The sequence below is a fragment of the Eupeodes corollae genome, chromosome 2 (assembly GCF_945859685.1).
Source record: "Eupeodes corollae chromosome 2, idEupCoro1.1, whole genome shotgun sequence".
NCBI lineage: Eukaryota > Metazoa > Arthropoda > Insecta > Diptera > Syrphidae > Eupeodes > Eupeodes corollae.
In genome coordinates, this window is record NC_079148.1 from 87,182,013 (window position 1) to 87,208,461 (window position 26,449).

At 32.9% G+C, this 26,449-nt stretch overlaps 2 protein-coding genes across 2 annotated transcripts in view; both read left to right on the forward strand.

The window, feature by feature from the left end:
• The window catches only part of LOC129948295 (homeobox protein aristaless), a 37,404-nt gene extending 21,351 nt beyond the window's left edge, over nucleotides 1–16,053 (forward strand). The window contains exons 2-3 of the mRNA XM_056059248.1: nucleotides 4,489–4,952; nucleotides 14,195–16,053. Of these exons, the coding sequence (XP_055915223.1) occupies nucleotides 4,489–4,952; nucleotides 14,195–14,869 (1,139 nt within the window). The 3' untranslated portion in view covers nucleotides 14,870–16,053. The remainder of the gene's footprint in view (nucleotides 1–4,488; nucleotides 4,953–14,194) is intronic.
• Nucleotides 16,054–20,491: 4,438 nt separating this feature from the next.
• LOC129946312 (uncharacterized) lies at nucleotides 20,492–21,059 on the forward strand. The gene is made up of 3 exons (XM_056056447.1): nucleotides 20,492–20,644; nucleotides 20,722–20,806; nucleotides 20,902–21,059. The coding sequence occupies exons 2-3, from the start codon at nucleotides 20,723–20,725 to the stop codon at nucleotides 20,971–20,973; spliced, it is 156 nt and encodes a 51-aa protein (XP_055912422.1). The 5' UTR covers nucleotides 20,492–20,644; nucleotide 20,722; the 3' UTR covers nucleotides 20,974–21,059.
• Nucleotides 21,060–26,449: the final 5,390 nt, after the last annotated feature.

Sequence of the window (26,449 nt, forward strand, 5' to 3'; positions counted from 1 at the left end):
GCATATTCGGTTGTTAAGTGTCATACTGTATTCCATATTCTACTCTATTCTGTTCTTCTAAATATAAAAAATCTAATCTAAAAATATAAAAGGGAATTGTACAGAGGTATATGTTCATGAAATTGTTTTCAATTAAACTGGGTAATAATGTTATATCTCATCCCAATTTAACAGTCATTGCCTCTTCCAAATACCTACAGCATGGCATGCTATAACACACCATACAAGTTCCAGCACTGGTGCCTTCACCCTTTTTTAAAACGTTTGTAGGTATGCCAACCCCTTCTTATCAACCTAAGTCATATTCGTGGATATAACACATACATATGTATAAAGAGAAGCTTCAAAATAAACATAAACATACATACATGTATGTATCAAAAATTTTTAAATAAAAAAAAACACAAAAATTAGAGCCAAACCATAAGGTTTGTATACCTACTACATATGATACAAGACGAACATACATTTTGACACCCTTTGCTAAGTCCACATCGTAACAAGTCCAAGAAAAATGTAAAAGTTTACACCCTCTTTTCTAAAAATGAAAGGGATAAAGCAATGGTTTTTCTTGTTGTTTTCAAACTCAAAAAAAAAAAAAAAAAAAAACTTAGAGTGTTCTGGTGGTAGGCCGTTTTCAAATATTTATCAACCCATCAGAACGTGCAAATTGCGTTCTGGGTGTGATAGAAATGATGATGGTGACATTTCCACCCGTGGGGTTAGTAAAGGAAAAAAAAGAAAACAAACAACCTAAAACCAACCCTCTAAAAGACATTAAGTGTGAGTTAACAAATTGTACACGGGTAATATTCAATTTAAGCGTAATGTTTCTTATGGCGAAGACATACATTTTGATAGTAGTTACCAGCAGAGATGATTACAACAGCGCCAGCGGAACGAAATGTTGTCGCGCCAACCAACCTACGACCTTAAGTGCGATGTTACTCAGAAAGTCAGAATGACATCTTATTTTTAAGAGAGCACTTCAGATGAATAATTTATTTATCGAACCAGTTGGTGGTATTTTGTAAGCTTGACGTTCTAATTCTAAACTATACATATAAGAAATTAACATTTGATGCTGCATATAGAATCATTATTTTACATACCTCCTGATGAATGCTTATATTTGTCCTTTTTAAGTTAATAGACCACTAATAAAGACATTCCTTCACGTGCGTAACTTCGATTACCATATATGATGTATTTGAGCTGTATTGTTATTAAAAATTCTCAAAAATTCATTAAAACAATAATAATATCACATTATTTATTTTTCGATTGAATTCTCTCAAAAACTGATTATTTTTGAAGCATTTTCTTAAAATTTATATTTCTTACGGTTATGGTTAAGTTTAATAAGCAATATTTTATACTTAAAACTGTGGTTCAACTTAAACCCTATAAGCAATATGAAACCTAGCGTTGGCCTAATTTTTTTGGTGTGTTAGATAGTAAAAGTCTTATTATATTGTTGACAATTTATATTTTTTGTAAGAACTGCTAACTTTGGCGTGTACTCAACAACTTAGTATTTGGATTTGCTATAAAAAACACGTAATTGCGAAGAAGTGGAGTTTCACAGTTTCTGACGTTTAACTTATGAACTAGATAGTTTCACAGTCTTATTTTAATACACACATACTTCATTATGACAGACTTCATTACAAAGCGAATATTAAAGTATCATTATTTTTCGCTGAATGTTTAATAATATTTTGGTGATTTTTAAACATTATTTTATTTTTATTTTCAATCAAAAGTAAACGTTTATCTTATAAACAAATCTTATAATAGATCCCTTGACTACAATGAACGAAAAAATTCATCCTATTGACTATTTTGGTAGTCAAATTGAAAATTAAATAGTCAATTTCAAGTAGATAACCGTGGTAGTCAATAGTAAAATTTTTGGTTGTCAATTTGAGATCCGAAATTTTCTTCCAACTTGATAGTCAATATGACAACTGCAGTAGTCAATGGCTGTCATATTAAATACTTTGGTAGTCAATACGACAACTACGGTATTCAATTTGACAACTGTGTTCGTCAATATGACAACTGCCGTAGTCAATACGACAATTTTTTCTGAAAATTGAAATCTAATTTGACTACCGAATAGTAACAATTTAGTAACAATTTTCGATAGCCAATTTTGGTAGTGAATTTGACAACCAAATTGTCATATTAACTACTTTTGTTGTCATATTGACTACCGGAAGTTGACAACCGAAAAATGTTCTATTGACTATCCAATAGTCAATTTTTTAAAATAAGGTTGTCATATGTTGTCTATTTTGGTAGTCAAATCGACAATTTAGCCAAATTTCAAGTTGACTATCGACGATTGTTAATATGACAACTTTTTTGATTCTATATGCAAGTAAAGATCATATAAACACATACAGTGCCGTGCACTCAATTAGAAACGATTTTCAGGTCAAACTTCAACTTCTGATTATTATGCGTTCTTTAAATAAATGCGGCCATCTTTTTTTTAACATTGAAATCTAGCCAACTTCACTATAAAATCATGATAGTAACATAGGGTACCGTTATTTTTTCATTAAAGAAAGCAAAAGGCACAAAACCACAAAATCGATCGTGCACATAGTTAGAAACGAACCTTATTTTGAGACTTTCAAGATTAATAAGTTATGTTTGGGCATTGTAAGTTGCACTTTTGTATCTAGTTTCTTTCGACAATTGAATTTTAATTGTTTAGTCATCAGGTCATCAAAATGGGGAAAACAAATCATGTGTGACGTAAAGACTCGACGTGAAATTTTGAGCCACCATAAAGAAGGAAAATCTTATAGGGAGATTTCTAACATTTTAAAATGTTCAAAGAAGATGGTATTTAATGCTGTTCAATATTCAACAAAATAACAATAGAAAAAATACCCCGAAAACCGAGACCAAAGTCAACCTCTCATAAAGAAGATGCACTAATTGTTCGTGAAAGCAAAAAAACCCTTTAGCAACTGCTGGGTAGTGTTTGGTGAAGCAGATAGTGGACCATCTGTAAAAACTGTCAAAAGAAGGTTGCGCGAAGCTGAACTCTTTTGGGCGCGTAAAGTAAGGAAGAAGCCATTACTGAATGAAAGTCACAGAAAAGCCCGCTTGGCCTTTGCTAAACAAAATATGCACTGGACGGTCAATCAGTGGAAACATGTGCTTTTTCGGATGAAATAACAATCAGTATAGGATTAATTCTGATCGAAAAGCTTGTGTTCCCCGTCCGAGATCAAAAGAATATAATCCAAAGTACACTCGCCCCATTGTCAAGCATGGTGGTGGCAGTATTATGATCTGGGGAGCAATGTCTTGGTGTGGCGTTGGCTTGATCAAAAAATTTGAGGGTCATATTGACAGGATTCAATATTACAGAATCCTTGAGAATAGTATGGAAACTTCTACAAGACAACTAAAAAATGGTTTCGAAGACAACTCCATCACTCTTTTGTACTATTTAATAAAATAGATACGAAAACGAATTTCCAGCAAAAACAAAATTAAAAAAATATTAAAGAAGAAAGCAAGACAGGTAAAACAAAATGATTATGAAAAGACGTATTTAATTATTTGCACGTCACTGTACATATTATAATATTTTAAAATCTTTAATGCATCAAAAAATAATAATTAATTTTGATGAAAATTACCTATTCGTAACTTCCTTAAACACTATGAAATATTATGATTGCACATGAATTAGGTAAGAGCTCTGCTGTAGTACTTCTACATATCTTCTCTCATAATTTTGTCAAGAATATAACTACAATACATACAAAATGACATGATAAAAGTCAATTTCCTTGGAATTAAGTCTTTTTTAAATATTTTATTATAACACAATCAAATGTAGACATATTTTATTGTTTGTACCGTTCCAAAGAGATGAACGATTGCAAATCTTTCTAATAGAGAACCCAAATCGCACTTTAACAAAAGGAACAAATGTAAGCAACAGAACGCCTACTTACTTCTTTCTATGCAGGAATTATCCTTCCTTACCTATAAATTCATATTGTGCCTTCAAATTAATCGAGGCTCAATTTACCATAAATGAGTTTGCCTAAATAATATAAGATTTACCTATTGTGAATTCATTTTGTTGTCACAATACACCATACCCACTTTTTTATTTGATCCTATTTTCCATTCATCAAATAAGGGTTAACTATACCTTCAATGCACACAAAATTATGTATGGTACATATATATTTAGATATATATGTAAAATGCAGCACATGTCCCGCCGTCGTCGTCGTTAAAGGACACAGATAGAAAGATTTGACATAGATTACAAGGAAAGGATTCTCCTTTCTTTTGATGGCATTTATCAAGAAATACTTAGATAGAAAGGTGTTAAATCTCGAGTTGATATTTGATACGATGAGTAGAAAGGATTATAGAAAGTACATATATTTTGTTCCTCTTTTCGTCAATTGATTGTTCCTTAATATTTTATCTTTTTTACAGAACAATCCCGTAACGATTATCACAATAGTTTAAATAGCAACGATGAACACTGCAATAATGGCACTTCATCTAATACAACGAATAATTCTTTGAGACTTCACCCTGGTGGAGGCGTCTCGCCCGTCGACCATTCTCCGGCAGCTGCGGCGGCTGCCCTAGTTGGAGCACACCATGCTGCCGCTGTGGCTGCGGCCGGACATCACCACCATCATCATCTTCATCACCCGCATCATCACCATGACAGCGGCTATGTCAATAATGGTAGTAATGGCGTTTCTGGGCCAGGAGCTATGGTTGGTGGTAGCAGTGGCAAAAAAAAGAATAAAAGACGACATGGTAGAACAATATTCACCAGCAATCAATTAGAAGAGCTTGAAAAGGCATTCAAAGAAGCACATTATCCAGATGTGAGCGCTAGAGAGTTACTGTCAATGAAGACAGGCCTAGCTGAAGATAGAATTCAGGTAAATATGTTTTTTATTATAATTTCAAATATTTCATGATAAGTGCATGTAATTATGTGCATGCAATTTTAGATAACATTTAAGTCTTATCTACAAAATATTTTATATACTATTACTTGAGACGGCATACATAAATTCGACGGTTGATATGGTCTATGGACCACTTAGAAGGTTACGGTCGTCAAAACACTAATCGCCATTGAATTATCGAATCATGATTTCGCCTTAAATAAAACAATTTGCTGCATGCGTGTCGGTGGGTTTGAAATTGATAAAACTATCCTTGATCATATTGTTCTGGAAAGAATGTTACTCTCACTCTCAGACACAAAAAGCTAGTAGTTTATTTAATATTATATTTTTTATTATTCTTTATTCGTCTGTGGAACCTTCATCCAAGAAACTTAAAAATAACACTGGTCAATGAGGTAATGTTGGTGGCAATCAAATCATCCTTTTCTGGCTTAAGTTCGAATGCAAATTCAAAATCAGTTTATCACGTCAGGTTTTTGAGATAAATAAAATAAATTGGGTGGCGGAACAGTCCGCAATTGCCTTTGTAAGACTATCTATCAGATCACTGGTGTAAATGCTGAAGAGAATCGGCGAACTCACAGCTCCCTGTTGAAGACCATTTTTAATTAACAGTCCAACGCACTAACCAACATGCCAAGGGTACTACAGGTTTTTCACATACAATTTTGTATACATAGAAATGGAAAGGAAAGGATTAGAAAGGATTTTTAAGGACATGTAAATTCATGCAGACATTTTACTTTCAATAAAATTCATGATGATTTTTCAAATATACATCCCAAACCTCATTAATTTTTTAAGAACTATAAAACATGTAGGTAATGCCAAAAACCGCTCTAACAGAAGAACCCAAAATACTTTAAAACCAATTTTTGGTCTTAATCCAAATCCGGAGTCTTAAGATCAAGTTTTTGGAATGTACATATTTAAAAAAAAATATAAAATTAAACGGAAAATCGGGTATTTCTGAGTTTGAGCACATTTAGCTGCAATCAGAGTTTGGATTCGGAATCAGCACTGAAATTTATCTTTTAAACAAATTTTTCAAACACATAAAGAGAATGCATTCAGGGTTTTTCAAAACTTTAGATAGATTCAAATGAAGACCCATAAATCATCTAATAACTAATGAGATATTACGAAAACTGAGTGAAATAATAAAGTGATTAAATCTTCATTTTTAAAATGGCATATTTTCAAATCTTATGTAACGAAAAATTTACAATTAAAGAATCAAATTCAGGACATCTTGATTCTTTAAAAAAAAAAGTATTCACCAGTGTTATTAAGTGATACGAGATTCAATATGAGAGATCTTGTTAATTATCAAAACATGTAAAAAACACACAAAATCAAAAACAGACAAAATTAGAAGTAGCACAAATTATTAATCTAATAACTTATCAATCGGTGAATGTTATTTCCCTAATTTCAAACTCTTTAAAAATGTTCCAATTTTTGTGTGCATCATTTGGAGAAACTAACTGAAGGGCTTGAAATATATTATATGGCTCTTTACCTTCTAAAACGTAGATTTAGCTGAAAAACTTCAAAAGAACTACTTAAACATTTTTAATGGGCGTTAACCCACAAATATTTACTTCAGGATATGGCAATGGCACTAATCTGTTTAACAAAAACAAAGCAAAACACTGCTTTTGTCCCCTTTTTCCAAGATTTACCCTGCATTTTTGCAGGCATGGCTGGCTTATTACGCACACGATGGACATGGAGACCATGCCAGCCATATTGCATCACATTTTAAGATGAATGATTGCACGAATGCTATTCATATGTATTTCTCTTGTATAGCACAGACCCTGCTCAGTATAGAAAGGTTACCTTGCACACTGCAGTAGTACTTGTCTTTCCCCTTAATGAGGAATGGAAGCCAACCAATTCGCTATCTTAAATCACACATGTACACATTTAATCTTATAGTCCCTGTATGGTTACGTTTCACAACGTGCGTGAGTACCAGTACAGTACACGACCGACAGCGACTGGTAATATAATTGAAGAGGTCCTTTCATTTACACAGAACGCGCTTCTCTTCTATACTCAAACAACACAACAGAGCTGATGGTTGCAAAACTTTTTATGTCCGTTCTCTTTGACTGAACTTTTTGCACCATCTCAATCTGTGTGTACTTATTTTGTTCAAGCCGCCATTGTCAGGTGAGAAACAGAAATGGCTGCCACAAGTCTTTTATGATAAAAAGATTGAAACTTGTTTTTTACTTTAACTCAGTAAGAAAAGTAGCTATAAACATTGCTCTTTAAAAAATTTAAATAGATATTCAAAAACCATACTCTAAGCTAATTTATACAAAAAAAGGATATGCATGAGTTAATGACAGCACCATTGTCTTTTAAACTTTATATAAGATAAGTATATCTATTTTCCTATTTGTTCTTAAAAGGAGGTTCATAATTGATTCAACTATTACAAAACCCTTCCGCAATGGTAATTCGTAATTTAGCAGGCCCATTGGCACACCGAAACAAATATCAAGAACTCTTATTTTGATAGAAATTTTTAAACATTTGAGGACGATCTCACCACGTTTATGCGTAGATATACATTAAATATGTTCATACATACATGTATTTCACGCAAGTTATAAGAAAGGTCTCCATCAGGAAACCTAAGAAAGCAGTTTTGGCATTAAACTACCCAATAATATAAATTTTTTGTTTGTCAAAACCATCCCCATTTCATAACCACTTTTATAACCATCAAGCAAATGCATCAATTTCTTCTACTCCATTCTTGCTCTTAACCATATTGCCATCCACTTGAAAGCAAAACACATAAATAAAAGAAGAAAAATAATTAAACGATTATCCTATTTCATGCATAATGAGCACGAAAATTATATTTTTGCATCTCTTTTACTCTTGCTTGATGATAGGAAAGGAACATTTGCACGGCATCAGCAAAGAAAGTCAAAGTGTCAGTCATAAAATCCGGGTTTTGTTTCCTGTTCTCATTTAATGTGGTTTTTTGTACCTCCTTCATTTCTTTCATTCTTTATTTAATTAAATTTAATTTCACAAAAATAATCATATAATTATAATTCGTAAATGACTTGCCTTGTTGTTGTTGTATAAAAGCTAAATAAAGCACATTAAATAAAATAGTTAAAATATTAAAAATTTACACAAAAGAAAGTTAAATGAAAATGCAATTGTCAATCTTAAATGCCCTGTAGCTATTATTTATATTTTTTTTTTTCTATTTTTATGATTTTGCTTTACCTTCTATATACCGTGTACCGTTGTTTATTGTCCTAAGTAAGAAATATATTCCATTTAGTTAAATTGTAAAAAATGAAAGCGTATATTTTTTCGATTTACAAAATAGAGCTTAAAAGATTTCCTAAAAGCACCAATGTTTGGTGTTGTTAATTTGACTTTATGCTCAGCACTGCAGCTTTAACATTTTGCGAAAGGAGGGGTTATGAGCAATGATTATTTTTGACAATGATTATTATTGGCATCAATTTTAACAAATATTCATACAACCAAAATGTTAATTTTAAAACAACTATGCCCAATTTCATACACAACTTTTATACATTTAACGGTATTTTAAACTGTAAAATGGGATATTTTGGTTTCACTAAGAGTTTTTAAAGTAAACAAGCTTTTAAAAGCCTCTTAAAACTAAATGTCCTTTTTTGACTCATTAAATTTTAAAATTGTCATTAAAAAATGAATATGACAGATTAAAGCACTATTCACATGAGCACGACAACCGAATGAACGAATATTCGTTGATTTTGACATTTAATTCACGTGAGAGTCGCGAATATTTCTTCAAGGAGCCACAGCCGGCCGAACACCATTCACCACCAAATCCAAAACAAGAATGATTTGTATAGGTTAAGTACCTACGCTCGATTATTTTATTCGTTGCGAGTGTGGATAATGTGGAACGCCAATAAAGTTTTGACAGTTCGTATCAAATACAGTTTTTTTTAGGCGAATAAATTTGTTCTCTTATTATTATTTATTAATAAATGATATTGAAAAGTAAAAGTATGTATCATAAATCAAATATAAACTATATTGCTATCATTTTGTTAAGAATTTGTGTGGAAATATGTCTTCAAACGTATATAAACTTACATTTTGTATTTCATTCGTCGTTCGTTGGTCGCGCTCATGGGAATACTGCTTAACAGCTGATGTTTTGTAAAAATTTGTATTTTCAATATTTGGAGATACAGAATAAATAGGTAAACACACGATTACTCAACCGGTTGTTTTTGATTTTGAAGTAGTTTACTCTGTTGTATTTTAAGATTCTTGTCATTTATTTCAACATATAATGCTTTCTCATTTTTTCTCACGCAATTCGCTTAATAGAAAGAAAAAAGGGGTTTTATCTTTACACGGTTGTCAGGAGAACTCTATTTTAACAAAAATATCCCTGAAATTTCCCATTCCATAAGATTGGTGAAACTGACAAAATTTAAAGGCCTGATAAAATTTAAAAAGCTTTTAGATAAAAGTGCTTTTAGTGTTTGTTTATAAAATCGGGCACGAGTGTTTTAAAGATACATATGATATCGTAGTAAAACATTTTTATTGGCAAAGGGAAAACCCTTTAAACATTCAACTAACCCTCAAACAATTGGCGATGGTGCCGTTTACAGATTCGGAATTAAATGAGATTTCTTCCACAAATATACCTGGATTTCTAGAAGAGAGTTATACAAATATGTACAATAGACATTTTAAATATTTGAGTCATGAAACGAGATTGGTATTTCTAATTTATGTCTCGTATTTCAAGAAATAAAATAATTACATTAACGAACTTAATACAATTATAACAAAACAAACTTAAATTATTCCAACACAAAAACACATATTGATTTAAATTGATTTACCTTTTAAGATTGTTTAAAAAGAGTTGTGTTAGTCTAAAAGCCAAAATATTTTAGTAGGTACATGATCAAAAATAAAGCTATTTAAATTCATAGATTACTAGTGCGCACTCAAGGGGTTATGAACACTGCTGCCATTTTGACTTGTTTGCAGTCAGACTTGACTTTATTTTTTCTTCGTTACCGAGAAATAAAATACATTTCCAGTAAACATTTATTTTTGACTGGAATCAAGTCAAAAATTTTAAACACTTTCCTTAATTATTATTTGCTCATAGTGAACCAAGTGTAACCGAGTTGTTATTATTTCTAACTGCAATCAACGAACACACCCATCACAATCTCTTTGACAAGCTTATTTCAATTGGCATTGCATATAGAATCCATTTTCTATTAGAATGTTGGCAGGGCTGTTTGTCAATAACCCAAACAATTCCTCGAGTTCCGATTCGGAATAAGTTTATTTGTATATTTTAATTACCTGAAAAGAAATTTAGTAACATGAGTATATTAAACACTGTGAATTATAAAAAATAATTTATTTTTTATTAATTTTTCTACTATAGTTTTTGTTATAAAACAGAATAAAATACGTTATTTGCTTGTTAAAATGTTTTTATGATATTTGACTGTTTCAAGGCAACAAGTCAGATCTCAATAGATTCCCGATTTCTAGCTGGTAACACTGGTTATGAGTACCCTTATAGTGATTAAATACAGTGTTGAGTCTGATAAAGCATTATACATTCGTGAAGTACGACTAAAAAAAGAATCTCTGTACTTTACAGTACGTCCGAAATGATTTCATACTTAAGTATATAGTAACATGATTAAAGTTTCGTGAAATAACTAATTCGTTTTGCCTATAACTAACGGCATACTTCTCCTTAAATCGATAAAGCTTTTAAAGGTGACATAGATCATTCAAAAACTGTCCTTAGCAATATATACTAAATATAAAATTGTGTTTTAACTATGAAAACTTGTATTTTATGAACTGATCGATTTGGAATTGCAAAACAGTTTTTTGCTTAAAATAGAATAAATTACCGGTGCAACAGTGTATTGGGAACTAGAGTCTAGTGACTTACGACTCTTAATAATTCCTGTGTGCAAGTTTTGTTTTCAGGGATGGAGGGGACCTACATTTTAAATCGAATCGGAATGGTTAATTTGAGAAATCACTTTTTATGACAAGGACTACTCTTTTAGGATTTAGTACCCGTGACAAAAACTTTAGATGGCACAGGCAGGGATTGCACCCAAGACCTCTGGCATGAAAGGCCTACGCACTAACCAACACGCCACGGATACTACAGCTCATTCTATCAAACAACAAATTTAGTGAATGGTTTTACTGATTTGTGTTTCAATTCCATACAATTCTAGATACAGATTTTTGTCAAAAAAGGACGGAATTTCAATGATTGGTATGACTTGTCTAAAATTTGAAAAATTTATTTCACAAACCAATGAAAGCTATAACTTGCACCTTATACTAACGTCAGTATGATTAGGTTAGGATAGGTTAAAGTAGCTATCCGTGTTGAAATTGGACACACTTGGGCCAGTTTAATGGAACATTGTGATACCACACGAATCTTGAAGCTTTCTTCTAAGCTCAATGAAACCGGTTTCATACCCTTACGAAACGGTGTTAATCCAGAGTTTGCATTATTCGGAATCCCTGCTAAACTTAACAATTATTTATTTATATGATTATTACTATGACATAAATCATTCTTGCGTCTTTAAATTCATCATGAAGATGACTTTCCATTGAAGACATCTCAATTGGCAAACCAATTCTTTATAAAAACAGTGATTCAACTGCTAACACGCCAAAGGAAGCACTGTTGCGCAACATCATTATAGTATTTCGCCACACTATAAATTAGAGAAGTGAATTATATCAATTGCATGCCTTTCTACGGATGTTAACAGCTAAGACTGGTGTAATCCAGTCCACGGGCTATTTTCCTTGCCACCGGCCGTCGTGGTGCGCCAAGCGTCTACAAAAAATTAATATTTATTATGCATTAAAATAAATAAATTTCCATTTTTCGGCAACTTAAACGCATATAAGATCGTGTTTAGAGTTCCAAAAGTTATTGGTTCTAATGCCGCAACGCACTATTTTTGAATTTAGCAACACGATGGGGTGATGAAGTTTAACTATGAACGATGAAATATAAATAATAAATCTGTACGTATGCATAGATTCGAATGTGCTAAACTTACATTCTAAAAAAAAGATACAAACACAAGGGTGCGGTTTGTTTGAGTGGAAGAAACAAGGGTGCAAGATTTTATCTCTATACAAATCCCTTAAGAATTTAATCCACCATAGCATCATCACCAGCAATTGAAATTGAAATTGAAACACTCTGTTTACTCATCCTGATTTAATTTGACATACGAACAAGTAGTTTAACGATTATTTTCCCAAACACTCATTTTATTATATTTATGATCCTTGGAGAATTGCTATACAGTCGGTCGGGTTCTAACCTTGTATTCGTGGTGGGAAATTTGTTCTCGCCTTTGCTGTTGTCGGTATGATGTAAACTTTTTGACAAGTGGATGCGGTGTTCTTCTTTGGGAAAAAATGACCCTTTAATGGTGTGCATATGATGCAATGTGTTGGGCTCTGTTAAAGGCAATTAGAGAACGTAAATTGAAATTAAAAATTTCAAAAAAAAAAAACAAACAACCGCAGGTTATTTCATAAAAGCATTCCTTTTCATAATTATGTCTTCGTCCTTTTTGTTTCTTTTATGCAAATATTTATAAACCAAAGTGGACTTTTCACACCTCTGGTGTTTGTTTGGTATAAAATCTTTTGTTTTCCAAAAGAATGGTCATCCTCATGTGTACGTGTATTTGCATACCCGAAGGATCAAATTTCACAGATATATTGCTTTTATAATAACTATAGTATACAGATAAACATATCACACTATAGGTACAGTGAAGAATTGAGCTCAGAATAGGCAAAGCCAAAAAATTTGTTTTAAGTATGTTTAATTCTATGGTTCGTATGATCGTATGGGAGCACTTGGCCTTGGGGGTATGTTAAATTCTTCAAAAAAATGTTCGCAATCCTTTGATTGAAAAAAAATATGTATATATATACACAAAAAAGCAAGATGGAAGTCCCTCATACTTGAAATGTTCAAAAGGATACTTATTTATTTTAACCAATCATAGAACTCGTTCAGCAAACCACAAGAATATAATAATGACTTTAAGGTAAATCAAGGTGGATTTTCATTCTATAATTTGCTTCCTTCCATACCACATAAAATAATGCAACCGTACGTCACGTGTGTCTAGTAATAATATAATGTTACATTTGAAGGTGCCGCACCTCAGACTTGTTATTCAATTATACTGCATTTGCTCTCGAGCTTTATTATTTTTTTTTATTATTGAAATCTCATTAGGAATATTAGTGCAAAAAAGGACTAATGGCAAATAATGCAATAATTACATTGCAAAACTTGAGACTTTATAGAGGAACCCTCAAAATGTATACGGATATATGGTGAAAATGCATTAAGACCGCACACACTTAACAGTATGGCTTGATTTTTTATAATTAAAACCCACTTTGATGGCAATGCGGTTATTATTAGAGGACTTCGTGGTAGTAACAAGTGCTTAGAGCTATTGCGAATTGTTGAATTTTTAAAAAGAAATTTTAAGCTACTAATGGGACATTTTTTGGTGAGTTTCCTGTAAATGCTGCGGTTTGAAGATACATTTGATTGATGTTGGTAAAATGTGATTCAAAAAGAAAGGGTTTTTCATTCCTGCCTGTGCAGCTACATTAAACAAAAGGCATTCTTTCAATTAAAAATGAACACTGATCGCTGAGCTGTAAGGACTGTCTTTGATCAGGTTCTTAACGCTTTGTTTCGAGTGTGTGTATACATATTATAACTTTGAGTAAAGTGTATTTCGTACTTATTTATTGACATTATGAAGCATTGCAGTCTTGCGATTTATACGATTTATGAAAGCTTGAATTATGAGTACCTCGTTAACCACTTAGATTTAGAGGGCTTAAATTATAATAGGCATTATAAAACATATTTGTAAGTAGATATACTATAGGTTGGAAATTACAGCAATATCTACATACATATATATTCAAAACAAAAGTCATAGAATTTATTAATAGTCAAATACACATAACAAAATTTTGAAATATTTTACTGAGTACATTTTCCTATTTTTTATAAGTCAAACGAAAAACAAAGATTTTCATTTAAAAATATAACACATTCCTTTCTATTATTTCAGGTCTGGTTTCAGAATCGTAGAGCAAAATGGCGTAAAACTGAGAAATGTTGGGGACACAGTACAAAAATGGCCGAATATGGTCTCTATGGTGCAATGGTACGCCACTCTCTCCCATTACCTGACACAATATTAAAGTCGGCTAAAGATGACGAATCAGTAGCTCCATGGCTTCTAGGTATGCATAAAAAGTCTCTGGAAGCTGCTGACATTCTTAAAAGCGATGAAAGCGATCGTGAGACACCTACTTCTGATGACACCAACACCTCATATTCCGCCGGAAGTACGCATAACTCCCCGATTTCATCATTTTCAATATCACGATTACTTTTTGACGGCCCCAGAAAACCTGCTGAACCACAACAAATGCATCACCAACATATGCAGTTGCAGTTACAGCTGCAACATCAACATCAGCATCAACATCAGCACCAACATCAACATCAGCATCAGCACCAACATCAACCACAAAGCGATGAGCACCACCAAGCCAACGTGCAGCAGCGACATGAAACGCAGCCGCATGAAGGACAGTTGCATGAATCACAGCAACATGAATCTCAACAACCACATCAGCAACATAACGAAGAGCGCCAGTTGTCTGCGTCTCATCCCCAGCAGCAAATACTTGTCAAACAAGAACAGAATATAACTATTAGGGAGCAGGACTCCAGATGAAGGCCGACTAATTTTTAAAAAGCCAATAAAGCCGGGTATTGCATTGACCAGGATACACGCATGTTAGATATTAAGTCATTTGAATAGCTGAAAATCTCTTATTGGCCAGCTGTCAATCGCATAACTCAAAGTTCTCTTTATTTGTTTGATTTCGTGCTGACCAATCAGATGGTCGACTTGATTTCGAGATTGACTACTAAATGGATTCGCGTTAAACCTGGTCACTTTAAAATGAGATTAATAGGTATTTAGTTGTTTTAAGTAATTTTGTTAGGAAATACAGACTCGCATAAAAAATTAAAATTGATAATTTAAAAAAAAAAAACTGTACAGAGAGGATTTTGTTCATGGTATTGTTTAAATTTTAAATTAAAAATAACACATCGAATGATATAGAACCTTTAAAAGACTTCAAGACCAAGTAAAAATTATCAGCACATAAACAGTGAAAAGCGCAACGATTTTTTTCTCATTCTCTTTTACAGGAGAAGGGTTACATATAATTAAAATTAAAATAAATACATAGTTAATAAAGTTTTATTTGAGGTCTTGAAATCCACTTATTACCACGTTTAAATTGGTATTAAGTTGGTTAGGATCCTAGCTTAAAGTTACCGGTTATTCTTAGTTTCCTTCAAAACTATAACATTCTGAAAACAAAAATAATTTAAGTTTTTAACTTTCAATTTGAGTTTAAGGTAGTATTCATCGACACAATAAAAATAATTTAAATAAAATCTTCTTCATTTGAATAAATTTGCAATTTACATTCAGCTATATGCGCAGTTATAATTTTTCATTTTTTATTTAAGAAATACCATTTCCTGATTCCTAACCTGACCATTTTTCCCTGATCGTTTGTATTTCACGTCCCAATTTTTCAGCCTTTACCTTACTCAAAACAATTTAAAAAAAAAGACTCTCAATCTTTTCAAATAAGTAAGTGAAAGTCAAAAAGAGAAAATAAAAGTAATTTGAAAACTAAACTTTATTAAAAAAAAAAATTATAATCTCACAATGTAAATAAAATTCTATAAATTAAATTACAAATGAAAACATTTATTAGGATTACATTCAAAGGAATATTGCAAATATGTATAGTTTCTATTTTATTTGTTTTTAAGTTGAGTTGTTAACGCAGCGTTTTGTAAAATCGAAAATTAATAATAATTTTGTATTAATTATTCAGCTCTTATTGTGATTTATTTTTATAGTTTCATTTTTATCTATAATAATATTTTGTCTTTTTCTACATAATTTTTACACATTTTTTTTGTATTATAGAAAGAAAATTAATTTTATTCAAAACTTTTTTCAAGACATAATTATGTAGTTTAAGAAATGTGTATTTATGTATGAATGCGTTTCATATTAATATGTCAGTTATTATGTAATAAAAAATATATACAATTATAAAATAATTATACATAACAACAAAAATATGAAAAAAAAAAATTGAAGATATATAATACATTTAATGAAAAACAGAATAAGTTATGTGTGTTTCTATATTTCCAACATAAATGGCTTGATTTTCAATGGGTAAGCTTTTAAATATTTACAACCCGGGCCGGATTGTGGAGGGGCCTCCACAAACGGGGGCCCCACAATAGAGACTTCGAAAAATTTTGTTTCAAATTCCAACTAGTAAACATTTTTCCCTTGATATTTTTTTTTTGCTGTGACTCTTGTCTCATCGGCTGTTCAGTTCTTTGATTTCGTGCAGAATTTATACACATTTTTCACAGCCAGTACAGAGCGGCACCGAATTCTGATTGAGAAATTATCGGAAAAAAAAGCGGCCAGTTTTTAGTCTTGAAAAAGCTCAGCGATACTCGTTGGTCTCGTCGAGCTAAAGCTACGAAAGCCTTAGTCAACGGCTATTCGGAAACCTTAGAAGCTCTAACCGGCATATCTTCCAATAAAGCGCAAAGAGACATCGTGAGGAATAAAGCAACGCACCTTCTACAGAAGATGAGTGGTCTCGAGGAAGCAGCCAAACAAATATCCCATACTGAAGAATAATATGTACAATCACGCACCCGCACCAGAACGAGAAATGTGAGGTTGAATCCGCTCGATTACGGGAAAGCACAAGACGCAAATCTGACACCCAAGGAAAAATACAAAGTATCCGCCTTCGTCCCAGTGATTGACCAGCTATCCGTTTCTGTTACTGAAAGATTGCATGTTATGAAGCTGTACGTTCGAGATTTGGATTCATCGAGAAGATGGATGCCGAAAATTTGCACGCTGCAGCAAAGGCTTTGGTGAAAGTGTAACCGGATGATTTACAACCTAGTCTTGGTAATGAGTTGCTTCAGTTTGTGTCTTTGTTTGACCCTTACAAAAAGGAAAATGTCTATGGAATAGATCAATCTCCGGAACAATTTTACTACCAAATTGTCGAAAATCGAAGTTTCAGAGCTACATTCTCAAACCTGGAAATTGCTTTGAGAATGTATTTGGTTTTGATGGTAACAAATTGCACTGGAGAGCGCTCATTTTCAAAAATGAAAATTGTAAAAAATATACGTATGTACATTTACCGCGTTTACAAGGAGAATTGAATCCGAATTGAATCAGGACTTAGCGCCGTATAGACCTGGATCGGATCGAAATAGGATTACTCGATCCGATCCCACTGAAAGAGGTGAATCGAATCGAAAATTTGTTTGTAAACCTGAATCGGGGAATCGAGTTATTGGTGTGTGAGGTTTTGCTTGTGTGCGTGCGATAATTTTTTTTCTCTCTTGTTTGTTCTAAGCAAAAAGACTCCATTTAAATGGAGTATTTATGGTTCTAAGCTGAATTTAATTTGGCGCTCGTCCTTGTGTTTAGAGCATTGTTCTAAGATTGTAAGTTTATTTAAAAGTACAGTACGCACACAAATAAAACCGAAATGTCATTTCGATCCCATTTGAATTCGATTCCTCGATTCAGTGCCACCATATACCTGGATCGAAATCTCAATTCGATTCGATTCGATTCCTCGATCTCGTCTTGTAACCAGGGTAATTGAAAGCGACTTACTCCGAAAACTGGATTTCAACGAAATCATTAACGATTTTTCGTCGAAAAAAGCTCGAAAGGTTTCGTTCATTAATTAATTTCAGATAATTCTTTTTTTCGTTTATATTTATATGTGTTTTTTTTCAGTACTAAAGGAATCTACTTGGTTTCACAATAAATTATTTATTGAAAAACCGTTTTGAACCGTCCTGATTTTTCTAGGTTAATCAAAAAAAAAAAATGGGCAGTAATTTTCTCGAAAAAAGATGAAAACTAGAAGAATTTTCTTCTTGATTTTTTTTACTTGAACTACACAAAAGAATCCATGTTTTCCTGCCATAAAAGCGTCTTTGGTAAATTAGTAGATTTAAATTTTGCAATTTGCACTAATAAATCATGAAATTTAACCTCTATGTTATTTCGTGGATTCGGATTATTATGAAATCTCAAATCTTAATATACAAATAATTTTATGAATTTTGATACCAATAAGGTTCCTTCTAGGAAGAGTAGGAAACCAAAGAAATCGACTAAAGATTAAACCCTTGCTTGTATAGATTTTTATGAGTCGGAAAATACAAGTAAATGAATTTGAGGTTTGTTGAGATACTAAGAACAGAGTATTGATCTTGCATCACTCCCCCTCCAGATCTGGTAGTGTATGTATGTCTACGATAGCAATGACCGTGTTAACTTTTCTGCTGTGGCTCCTATTTTCTCGTCTCGTCAGTGTCTTGTTTGTGGTAGTGGTAGAAAGACTGATTTAAATCCAAACAAAAAATTGGGTGGCCCAAGAGTCCGTAGAACTAGAGCCTAGTGACTTACAACTCTCAAACATTCCCGTGTGAGAGAACTTTTTGTCGAGCATCAAGCAAAAACCTAAATTTTTAAGCCGAATCCGAACGGCAAATTTAAGAAAGCACTTTCCATGACAAGAATTACTCTTCGAGAATATATCAATTCCTCGCAGGAGGCAGTACCCATAAAACAAAATTTAGATGACATAGGCAGGGATCAAACCCAATATCTCTGGCACAGTCCAACACACTAACCATCATGCCACGGTTACTACCTGATTTAAGTCAACAGATATATATTGACCTTTCGATCTTTGATTAGCAGATTAAGGAACTTTTCTTTTAGGTCCAAAACCTCATAAATTCCTTCATATAGTCATTGGACAGGAGTAAGGACGGCATCATCGTGGTTGGACAAACATGGCCTTTCGTGGATGGATGGAGGATATGGTTGAATTTTGGACATCGTTCGACGCAAGTTTTTTTCACAAACTATGCTTGATCTTCATATTTTTGTTGAGTTCCAAGGAAATCGCCTGGTACCCGAAATAAAGTTCCAAACATCATATGCGCTGGTGTAGCATTTATTTGATCTTTCAAAGTAACGTAATGCTAGTAAAATCATAGATAAAACACTGAACCAGTATTCAGTTTCATTGGATCGGATGACTGTTTTGAGTGTTCGATGCCATCTTTCAATAATCCTATTTGACTGAGGATTGTAAGGTGTTGTCTTTAGATGCTTAACTCCTAGAAAAAGTGTTAACTCTATGAAGATATTGCTTTCGAATTATCATCCAAAATTGGTTGTGACTCGAAGAGGGACACCATAACAAGAAATTTATTTGAATATCAAAGATTTAGGTACGATACCAGCTTTAATGTTAGGCAAACGGAATGCCTGGTTCCACCTAGAAAATTGGTCTACACACGTTAGAAATCGATTGCCTTGAAATAATGGAAGTGGACCGATTAGCGTCGATTTTTTCCCATGATGAGAAAGCCCTCCAATTGCTGTATAATAGCACTTCGAAGAGTTTTTGGAACAAAATTCCCCTCCTTCTAGGAAATTTCAGAAGTGTTCCACGGCTTCGTATATGGCTAGAAGTTATCGATCATAATCGCTGTAATTTTTTAGCTATTTGTTAACTTTTTGAAAAAAAAAAATATATATAAGTCTTTTCATATAGGTCTCTTTTTAAAAACTCTCACATGCTGCCTCTGCTTCTTTTGTCCAATCTATTTCCGCTCGATTATTTTTGATGTTTCCTTTAATTAATTTCTGAAGGATCATTTGACTGTTAATAGCATGCAGTATGAAAGACCTATAAAAATGTAACATAGCCAAACATCTTTTTAATTTTTTAATTCTAAAATTAGTTTTGTTTTTGTGTCAAGTAGCTTAATACCTCCAAGTTTAATTTGATGGCCAAGCAATGAAATTTCGCTTTTTCCAATACTTTTATTATGACGGTAAGATTACTATTTAGTGGTCTCAAATTGTAAAGTAGTGTAAACTTTAGTTGTAAAAATAGGGACATACGAGTATATTGGCTATTGGCAATATTCACTATTTTTGTAATAATCAAATCTAATCAAATCTAATTAAACCGCTTAAGCAACTGTTTAAAAACTAGATCAACCTCAGCAAACATTTTTTAATTTTTTATTAATGTGGCGTATTTTTGATTGTCGGCATTTTAATTTAACATTTAACTCTCATTAATGTAACTAAACCATAATTAGGAGATTCATTTTCGATGGATTATCAGCGACATCTGTGTATGAGTGCGGTGGTGTTGCTGCTAGCCGACACAACAGTGATTTCATTTGACACGAATGTTATCGATAACAAAATCGATATTTTCAAGCATACACATTACATAACCTAACCTGGAATTTTTGACAAAACTTCACAGAATTTTTCCATCATCGAGAAGAAGCTACACTGAAAAATTCTTCTTAAGTAAGTTTACAATATAAATTAAACTAACTAAACTTGTCTTAAAATGCTTAGCTAATCTAATTTATTTTCATTTAAAGAATGGCTGGTGATTCTGGCGAAGGTGCTAAACTAACTGGCATGTCCAAAATATTCAATTCCCAAACAAACACTGGCCGTGCTAATGTATGTACAATTTCATTTTTCCCTTAACATCTTTACGGAATCCTTTAAACAATTGCATAACTAAAACTTTTTTATTCTAATTTATGTAATTTTAGGTTGCAAAGGCAACATATGCCGTCATCGGACTGATTATCGCCTACAATGTCATGAAACCCAAGAAGAAGTAAAATCGCCTATATTTTCATATTATTGGCCTTCTTAAGGCACGATGAACTGTTAAAAAGAAAAATAGAACTCAAATTATAAGTAGTTATGTGTTTGTTTTATATTTTTTGCTTTTTGATAATATTAAAGACCTAACATTGCAAGGCGAGAAAGTCTGACGAAAGTTTTTAGTAATGTGCCAAAACTTCAGGGAAGAGAGTAGGTATCAGAACTTGAGAGTGTTAAGTTGTATTGATCATTTAACGATTAAAACTTGTTAATTTTAACCATTCCTTGCTTTAACATGTACATGTACACCCTAAGGCAAGAATTTGAGACACCTTATTTTGTATGCCCAATTGCTAATGTAAAAGTTTTGGAAGTAAACGCGAATAAAAATCAGCTTCATCCGTAAATTGACTGAGCTGATAACAAAAGGAATGCAATATTAGGCAAAAACGAGAGCAAAACAATAACTCCAAAGATATATTCAACTTTAAATACAAAAATCGGCCCAAAGCAACTTTGTTTCCAGTCTTACATAAAATGTTTTGCCGGTACTTTTAAAATCAAGTTTATAATATCAACAAACTGTAACAAAGGATTTTCCCCCAGTTTGTTTGGATTAAGACTTTCTTCTTAAGTTTCGTTTTAAAGAGGCCTTATCGCAGATCCTGTCGGAGGAAATTCGCGTACTTCAGATGTAGGCGTTACAAGTTTTAAATAAAAAGATAAGTACAAAAAACTGCAACGGCTAATGTCGCCGTGCCAATAAAAACCAACGGTGATAGGTTTTATATACAAAGGTGTCAAAGCCTTAACCCAAACAAAAATATTGCTCCTAAAATTCGGAGTTCCTGGAAAGTTGCATATCAGGTTTCTAATTGAGTTATTTTAATTACGACTTATACTATGATAGGTTGTTTTTTACCTAATACGAATTTTATGCGACGGGGGCTGTGATAAGACTGATTTTCTCTATTTATTTTCATGAACCTCCTCTTCATTAGATCAGTAATTAACCTTCGGAAAGTTAAATACAAATATTATTGGATGGATTCCAGTTTCAAAGCCACAAAATAAATGCTGGTATACTCCAGGGCTCTGTTCTATCTCTAACACTCTTTCTCATTTTTATTAACAATCTGTCTGCCATTTCTAATTCAATACATTATTTCGCTGAAGATAGTACTCTTAGCTTTTCATATTCGTTTTCTGACTCACATCCCTCTTCTTCGGATGTGGAACTGCAACGACAAAATGTGATAAGATCATTAAATTCCGACCTAAACAGAATTGTACAATGGGGTATTAAAAACCTCGTTAAAATTAAAGCTTCGAAAACCCTTACCCAATGCTGTCTTGTATCTTTAAAGCGAGATATACGCCCTTTGCCTTTATCTATGAATGGCACTTGCGTCAAACATACATATTCTCTGTATGTGCGCCACCAACCACCTGTTGTGGAACGGGTTTCCTTAGGCGATGCAAGAAATGTTTCACCCCTTCTGATCTGGGTATTATCTACAAGACTTAAATACGTCCAAAGCTTGAGTATAAGTCTCATCTCTAGGCTGGTGATCCTACAGCTTACTTAAGCTTCTTTTATAATATTAAGTTTATTTACTTCGCTTTTTATTTTTACCATAGCCAACTGCGTTCCTACCCTTAAACAGTTTAACCGTAATACTTGCGCTTCTAGGAATGCTCATCACTATACCCTCGAATCCAACTTCGTCGTACTTTCAAATACAGAGATTCGTTTTCTAGACATACAACGCGAATGTGAAATGCCTTACCGCACTCTGATTTTCCTATTCATTGCTATATTCAGGAATTCAAAACTGATATCTCCTTTCAAACCCTCTCTCCTTTTCCTAGTGCTCACACTATGTCTCTGAATAGTACGGGTAGTAACATTCCCTTGAGTATGCGCTTATTAACAATTTCTCCATGGCTTGTAACATCTTTGTACAATAATTTAATCTACAGAACTTTCAAATCTAACAATTTCATTTCAGCAAATTAACGTTTTTCTTTCTTCTCATTTTTATGTGGCAGTACGAGTTTTTTTTTGTCAGTTCGACAAAATTATTATAAGTCGAAAAATAAAGAATTGTTTAATACAATCGAAATTATGTTTTGTAATATTATATTTAAAAAAAATAGGGAATTGTTTTTTGTATGTTAAATTTAGTTAAGTTATTTAACTTACCATCAAATCATAGTTACCAAATACATTAGCTCCTACAATTATTCGGGCAGATAATATATAAATGTTTACAATGCATTTTCTACAAGAAAATTTAGGAGAGAGTAGAACTTTATTTATTTTAAATACAATTTAAACTCGCTTAGAATAAACCAAAATTACAGAATGCAATAACCACGTACAGGAAGGTAGGTGCTTTGGGTAGTTGTATGGTAAAATTAAAAATAATCTTGTATTTTAAGCACATTAACACTGGACTCCAAATGCTATTTCAAAAAATTCATCAATATGTTTAAGTTGATTTGCCTAACAAGCTTCTTCTTTTCTGTTCGCATTACGGATTCTATTTTCCTATTTAAATCGTGGACCTATAGGTGCATGTCCATTTGAGAGTACCTCTGCTAGTTAACTCTCGGAAGACTGTCCATTTGAGAGCCAAATTGTAGAAATTCAAATTGAAGATCCCCAACAGTTTCGAAATTTTTGCCGTTTGTCAGTTAGTGAAATTAAATTTTTGATACAAACGTGGGACCCATAATTTAAAAAAAAATACCCGATTAAGGGAAGCCATACCAGTACGCGGGCGTATACTGGTAACACTTAGATTTTTAGAATCCGGTAAGCATATGAATCGCTTCAGAACGCGAGAACTGTTTCGAAATTTGGTTAATATTACCCTTTTTTTTGTCGTGAAATGATTTATCCGGAGTTCTCCAGAATAATTCAACTGACTCATATTTTTCAATAAGTTGATTGGTTTCCTCCATTGTTCACTGCTTTTCCATGTTTACTCTCGACAGCTACTCGCAAAATACGAACTGTGTTGGTTGGATAGTGGTAAACACATGTGTCCACTTGCGAGTGACTTTCAAAAGGATCGAATGTCGAGAGTAATTAGTCAACTCCCCGCGAACTCTAGAGTAGCTTGAGAGAGGGCATATTCGAAGAAAGTGGACAAATGTTTCGTCTTCTCTCAAGTTACACAAGGAGCATTGAGTTCTTCTGTTGCCTCTCGAAAATGTACCGTTTAAATACAGAAGTCCTCCTCCTGCTTTAAAAATCCAACCTATTTCTGACGTGTTCCTTTCTTCCTGAAAATATCTACTACCTTCAGTATAGTTGAGGGCATTGAACAGCCCATGTGATGTTGACGCTTGCGCTTTTTGGAATGCCACATCCCGTTCGCTTTCCATTAATTGCGTGTGAGCCAAATAAATTGCATACTGAAATAATCTGTTTTTTCCAACAACCTCATGGATATGTCTTTCTTCTAACACATTTGTTCACTGTGTAGCCCAGTATATGTTTTTGGTTATTATTATATTTGCTAATATATGTACATATGTGGGAGACGGTTCTGATTATACACACATTTTTTTTAATGTAAATCATGTGACATTTCATTGTGTAAATAAAAAGTGGTTTAAGTTTAAGTTCTAAGGTAAACATGACGTTAGGAGATAATGTTGGTATCTTCATGGATTTTTTTAGAAAATATCGTTGGACCTTTTCCATTTCATCGTATTACTGGTTCCCCCAGGCCTGTGCTCCATACCCGAAGATTGATCTTGCTACTGCGTTGAATAACTCTAGTTTTGATGAATTACTGATGTCCTTTTTCGAAACAAAAGTGTGCCAAGTCAAATTTAAGCTCGTTTTGCCTGCTGTGCTCTTTCTTTGATATGTTCGGTCATACTCAACCCTGGCGTCAGAAATAAGCCCAAGTACTTATACTTGTTGACCACTTCAATATCTTCCGTACCAAGAGTAAATTTTTCTAGATTACTCCTTCTGCCTCCAATTTTTTCTTAATATAATGATTTTTGACTTTTCCAGATTAATTATGAAATTCCACATTTAGCAATATTCATAGAGCTTGTTTACCATTAATTGTAAGTCCTTTGAATTGTTTGCAAAAATTACAATGTCATCTGCGTACAGTAACACTCGGATGACATGGTCATTTAGATGTATTCCTCCACCTATGAAGTCATGCATGTCTTTAATAAACAGTGCAAATAACATAGGACTTAGGAGACAACCCTGTTTCACACCCACTTTTGTATCAAACCACTCTGATAGATTTTTTTCCATCCCATACTGCGCTTGCAGTCCCTGCATAGAGGTCCTTTACAATGTTTAGGAATTTTGTTGAAATACCCATTCTTTTAAGCTTGACAAACAGAGCATTCCGACAAATAATGTCGATCGCTGCTTTAAAGTCTACAAATAAACAGTATATTTTTTTGCCTTCATTCATCTTGATTCTTACAATGTTTAGTAGATAAATATCTTTCTCTAAACCCTGCTTGAAATTCGTTAATAATACTGTTTCTTTTTTCCCAATCCTGTAGAATTTTGAGAAGTATGACTGTATTGCATCCATAAAAAAAGTTTCACTGTAGTCTTGTGCGAGGTTTATATCGCCCTTTTTGTATATAGGAAAATCAAAGACTACTTAAAAGATGATTCCACACTTTCTGTGAGTTGGATTCTATTATAGATTCCAAGCAGTCGATCTAAAAGTATCTAGGGTGCATGAATAAAAAATTCATATGGGACACGGTCGTATCCGGCGGCTTTGTTTTTCTTTGCTTAGTTCAGTACTTCTAGAATTTTCCCATTTTCAAGCAAGTGGAGAAGAAAACTGACTGGAAAAGGACCTCTACAAAGTTACTATAGTGTAACAGTGAGTTTCCGATTATTTGTGAGAGTTTATATTAAGGAGCTATTTTCGTTTTTTATTTGCTAATTAAAAACTTTAAATATAAATATGTATGTTAAAAAAAAAACTATGGTTAAGTTCTACTATTTCTATACATTTTCTTGGAGACTTGCATTTGGACATTCATATTTTTTGTCCGCTTAGTTATGTGAGCAGCTGTGCATATGTTCAAACATGCGAAGTTCCTAATTTAAAGCCGAAATAACTGCTTATTTTTCTTACAAAACACTCATTTAAACCTCTAACCCGGGCTTAACTTCAAGAAAAATCAATAAGCCGCTTACATTGGGCACTTGGGCAGATTCATAAGGGACATAAGGGATTTGAATTAAGGCAAGTTTTTAGCATTTGATTAGCCAGCTGCCAAAAAATTACCTTCCAATTAAGGCAACTTCAATGGAAACTTGACTGGAAAGTTAGCCAAGAAAAATCTCCCTAACTTTCAAGTCAAGTCAATTTATGTCAAAATGACAATCGATCACGTTTTTTTAATTAACTGAAAGTTGAACTTTATTCCCCTACGCTTTATTCATTTTTGCATAATTTCATTTAATATTTTATG

Bases quoted from the DNA above. Each gene is read 5' to 3' on its own strand.
- LOC129946312 (XM_056056447.1), top strand. From the start codon at position 20,723: ATGGCTGGTGATTCTGGCGAAGGTGCTAAACTAACTGGCATGTCCAAA. The intron at 20,807-20,901 runs GTATGTACAATT...ATGTAATTTTAG, and splicing joins CAAACACTGGCCGTGCTAAT to GTTGCAAAGGCAACATATGC.